Source organism: Syzygium oleosum, unplaced genomic scaffold (genome assembly GCF_021117445.2).
Source record: "Syzygium oleosum isolate NSW1041296 unplaced genomic scaffold, Sole_v2.1 Sole_v2.01, whole genome shotgun sequence".
NCBI classification, from domain to species: Eukaryota; Viridiplantae; Streptophyta; class Magnoliopsida; order Myrtales; family Myrtaceae; genus Syzygium; species Syzygium oleosum.
In genome coordinates this window covers 30,711,361-30,716,289 of record NW_026607485.1, presented here as the reverse complement: position 1 = coordinate 30,716,289, position 4,929 = coordinate 30,711,361, and the positions used below count along the sequence as shown (strand labels likewise).

The window sequence follows — 4,929 nt, the reverse complement described above, 5'->3', positions numbered from 1 at the left end:
ACTTGGTCAAAACTATGTGAAATTTTATAGGAAGTTAGCTCTAACTGTCTTCTTCAACTTTTACGTTTTGATTTTTTTCAAATAAGCCTTTCATGTAACACAAAATTGCTAGTTTTCCCTAAGGACTCAATTAGAAACTGTTTTGTAGGCCGAATTGACCTTGTGTGATTTATTGCACGTAAGGACCTCTAAAACTTATAAAATGACCTCAAACTTCCCAATCTAGCAATTAAGACCCTAATGAAAAAAATTCAGTTTTGAGTTTTTTCAAAAAAGGACTCCAACTATTTTAGTTTTGCAAACAAATTGGAGAAAACTAAATCCAGTTTTTAGATCAAACGTAAAAGGTTTTTGCCACTTTGCAGATGCAAGTTTTTTGATCAAACGACATTGGATTTTTACAAAAATTATACTGCTATGAAGCTCTTGATCTGTGTTAATAATGATATATCACAAAGATTTTCGAAATTCTGATCAGAAAATTCCTAAATATCTGAGAACATGCATAGGTCATAAGAGTTCCGAATTTCCAGCAAACCTCAATCAGCATGAAAACTTGCAATCAAGCAATTCAAAGTCTCCTAAAACTTTTTCAGCAATCTTGAACCCATTCAAGCTATATTGATCATCGCTCCATGACATTTACAAACAATCATCAAAGTTCTTCATCGATCACCTAACTCATAAATCTAAACACGCTTGATCACAATTAAACAAATTCAATCAACACGTGAGCATCCTAAAATACCACAGCTCATTTGTCACTCCAAGTATGTGTTCTACTTAATTTATTTTCCTTTTCAATTTTTATTAGCTGAAAGTAGAATTCATTTTGTATTATCTTAGCCAACAAATGATCAAGAACTCTGACCATTAAATATCACTAAAGTTACCTATCGTTGCGATTGGTACTATTCCCTTCTCTAGTATGTGATGCTTTTAGATTTTTCCTAGACGAGTAAGTTCTCTTAATCTTTATTTTTTTCTGTGATTAACAGCTTTCATGGTTGGATTTCTCAAACTCTTCATGCACCACAAGATTACAAGCTTGTGCCTTGTAGTAATTATACATAGTTAAGCTTAGAGTCTGTAAATGAGTTTCTTTATAACATGTTTTGTCATATAAAATCTGTTAACATAGGGATTGAAAACTAGTTATTTAATAAGTTAATTAAGAAAAAGTCACACATACACTATTAAGAGATTGGTTTTTAATTACTTTTTATGCAGTAGTCGAATAGAGAACCTATGGAATATTATTAGGGAAAAGAATCAGACTTATTGGATCCATTTGGTCTTTCAATTCATTAGATCATGGTTTTTGTTGATTAAAAAAAAGGAGCAATAGGATTTTACCTAACTCATTTTAGTGTGCATTCGCAAATTAAAATAAAATGAATACCCTGTGGTTATTATTTAAGACTGAAAAGTCAACAACACATGAAGAAAGACCATAAAGTCTACTTTCGACAAGCCCCCTTTCTCTTCTCCTCCTTTCTCACAAAATTGTGAGTGTTGAGACATCTTCTTGAATTGAAACAGGTGTACTCTGCTGCAAGAAACTCAATGGAGAGAAAATGGAAGAGAAAGCAAAGGGAGGAAGTCCCAGCTTCAGTGAGGCCAGACGGAGAAGCCACGCAAGAAGAGAAAAGAAGAGAGAGAAGGCCTCCTCTCCTCGCTCTAACTTTTGTTAGAAAAGCGACGAACGTGGATTCCTCTACCAGCATCGAAGAGTTGTGCAATCGGATCTACGGTGGGGTGTTCATGAATTCTAACAAACTGGTAATTCAACTCTATGATTGATTTGTTTTATCAGGAAAAAGAAATATTATAGAAACTGTCACTTTTGTAATTCGACATAACAAACGTGTAGCAAATTTGAATCTGTGAAATGAATATTCCATTCACTTTCGGTTTAAAACTGTAGAAGTTCCGGGTCAACCAAGATCTCGAAAAGAATTGCTTCTTGTTGCTTGCTAAAGATTTATCCATCACTTGGATCGATGATCGGCAGTACTGGGATTGGATCGACCAGAAGGAAAAATGGTAACTGTGCTCGCTCTTCAATTGTGTACACAGAATCATTTACATGGTAGAAATCCTGTTGGTACTTGTTTATTTTAGTAGTATCCACCGTGAGACTCACTATTTCTTGAAATGCGTGTTTGTCTATCAATATGAGTAAGAGAAGAAAACGATGATTGATATCTCTTCATAGTTTCATTCGTAAAGGTATTCTTCGCTGCTTGATTTACTTGGAATTTATTGACTTGTTTTAAAGTTTTCAATCGATATGGACCTTTTGGCCAAAAACAAGAAATGTAATATGGAGGGAAGAGTACGCTATAAGTGTCATAATTTTTATACTACACTCATTTGAGTGTCATCACTATTCTTTCGACCACTTGAGTGCCATAGCTTATTACGGCGCTCACTTGTGTGCCATGACTTTTTTTTTTCAGATCATTTAATTGTCATCTAATCTTTCAATCAATCATTTGAGTATCATAACTATTTTTTAAAACGTTTACCACAAGTGCTACGCTATATCAGATTGTCAGCACTTAGGTAAATGTTTTTAAAAAGGTATGACACTTAATTGATCAATTGAAAGTTATGGTACTCAAATGCAGGTCTTTTAGAAATCACGTGCTCAAGTGAGCACCGTACGAAAGTTATGACATTTATGGTGTATTTATCCCGTAATATGAATAATCAATGAATAATTTTGTTTAGCTAAATGTAAATAGCAGTATTAACTTTGTCTTTGAAAGTCTCGGATAGACTTGATTTACATCGATAGAACTCGAAGAAAACATTACCTCTTATAGAACATAGTAATAAACCAAATAGGGTCGTGATAATCAAATTCTGTTTGCGCTCCAGCCATTATGACTAACTTTATCTAAGACTTTTTCTGAGAAAGCAAAGAAAAGAAAAATTAGCTACAGGTTTCATCACTAACAAGCAAATTGTTTTAAATTTGGACTTTCAGTTTTAGCGGCGAAGTAGACATACCCGCGGCAAAGCTGTTGAAAGTATGCTGGCTAAATATTTGGGGCAAGTTTAAGACGATCATGCTCTCTCCGAAGACTACATATGAGGTCTCATTCAAGGTGAAAATCAGCGGAAATAGCGGTGGGTGGCATGCTCCGGTGAACCTAAACCTCACTCTACCGGATGGAACCACACAGGGACGCATCGAGAATTTGGAGGAGAAGCAGAAGGGTGAATGGATAGACATCCTCGTCGGTACATTCATGACGAATCCGAAGAATGTTGGCGAGATAAGCTTTTCCTTCTCTGAAACGGGTGGCCATTGGAAGTCCGGACTCCTCGTCAAAGGTGTTGTCCTTCGACCAAAAGATTAAGCATCAAATCTGTCAGAAAGTTTGAATATGTAACATCACTTGGAAAAAGGAAAAAGCGAAAGGTGTTGTCTACCAAATTGATTAGCAGTTAATAAGTTTCTGCTGTCAAGATGAAAGTGCCTGGTGGATGCGATTTCTCTGATAAAGGAACTTTCTGGTTTGTCTTATCTACATGTTACTATGGTTGACAAAAAAGTGCGAGTTATGTAGAAATATTTGTCTACCACCACAACATGGTGATGTTCGCACAAGGTCGTCCGTGCATGGTTGTCCTTCTAGTCATCAGACGATCCACGTCCAGGAAAAGAACCAAACTTGGGTTGTGGCCCTTGTGGGTTCTCCATGGTTGAACTAACGATAAGGAACGTAAACTACAAAAAGTGATTGACAGGAACTGTGAGAGACTCGTTACATCTAATCTTCTCGTATTGATAGTTTTTCTCAACGACTTGCATCAGTGAAAGTCCACCAATTTGTCTAGACTAGAGCACATCCAAAGAGTGAAGTTTAAAGAAATGTAGAACAGCAAATAAAAATTTGTTGATTCGTCTATTCTAACAAAAAATCTTGGCATAGAATTAGATAATGTTCTCGTCCGATTAAGTAAGCTCTTTCCCTTTTTTTCTGGGGGCCGAAAGTTTTGTTAATTTCATTACCATAAGAGAAAAGAGCAAGTGTTTCGCCCCCCTCTCTCACCCACCAACCCACCGCGCCCCCCCGCCCCCTCCACCCCCCCAGTTGCAACTCGATGAGTTTATCTCTCCTGGGATGATCTTAAGGGTACAATCCGCCACATCGGCCTAGTGTTTTTAAAATTTTACTCCGAAAACAGTACTCCCAACAAAGCTTGATCCAAAACTCAGTCAACACTTGTTGGTATCTCTTCATATTTGTTTATAGAGTGATCAATTGTCATTGGATCAATCCTAATTTTAAGAAATAACCTAAATCGATAACGATGAAACCTGACAAAGAGTGCCAACTTCTAGGCTCACTTGGCAAAAACTTATGGGTGGTGCGAACGATTCTTATTATAGTCCGTTAATCTTCTTCAAATACAATTAAGAAAGACTAGATGGTCAAGAATCATGTGCAAGCCTTTAAATTGATCCAACTCTGCCTTGGAGCCTGCCCAAGATAATAGTTGGAAGACACACCCCCACCCCCCCACCCTCCGGGTGCAACTCGATGAGTTTATCTCTCTTGGGATGATCTTAAGGGTACAATCCGCCACATCGGCCTAGTGTTTTTAAGATTTTACTCCGAAAACAATACTCCCAACAAATCTTGATCCAAAACTCAGTCAACACTTGTTGGTATCTCTTCATATTTATTTATAGAGTGATCAATTGTCATTGGATCAATCCTAATTTTAAGAAATAACCTAAATCGATAACGATGAAACCTGACAAAGAGTGCCAACTTCTAGGCTCACTTGGCAAAAACTTATGGGTGGTGTGAACAATTCTTATTATAGTCCGTTAATCTTCTTCAAATAGAATTAAGAAAGACTAGATGGTCAAGAATCATGTGCAAGCCTTTAAATTGATCCAACTCT

The 4,929-nt window shown here is 36.6% G+C and overlaps 1 protein-coding gene across 1 annotated transcript; it reads left to right on the top strand.

Moving 5' to 3' along the window:
- The first annotated feature begins 1,566 nt into the window (after positions 1 to 1,566).
- On the top strand, positions 1,567 to 3,379 carry LOC130137450 (uncharacterized protein PHLOEM PROTEIN 2-LIKE A4-like). Its single transcript, XM_056308764.1, has 3 exons — positions 1,567 to 1,782; positions 1,928 to 2,046; positions 2,996 to 3,379. The coding sequence occupies exons 1-3, from the start codon at positions 1,567 to 1,569 to the stop codon at positions 3,369 to 3,371; spliced, it is 711 nt and encodes a 236-aa protein (XP_056164739.1). The 3' UTR covers positions 3,372 to 3,379.
- Positions 3,380 to 4,929: the final 1,550 nt, after the last annotated feature.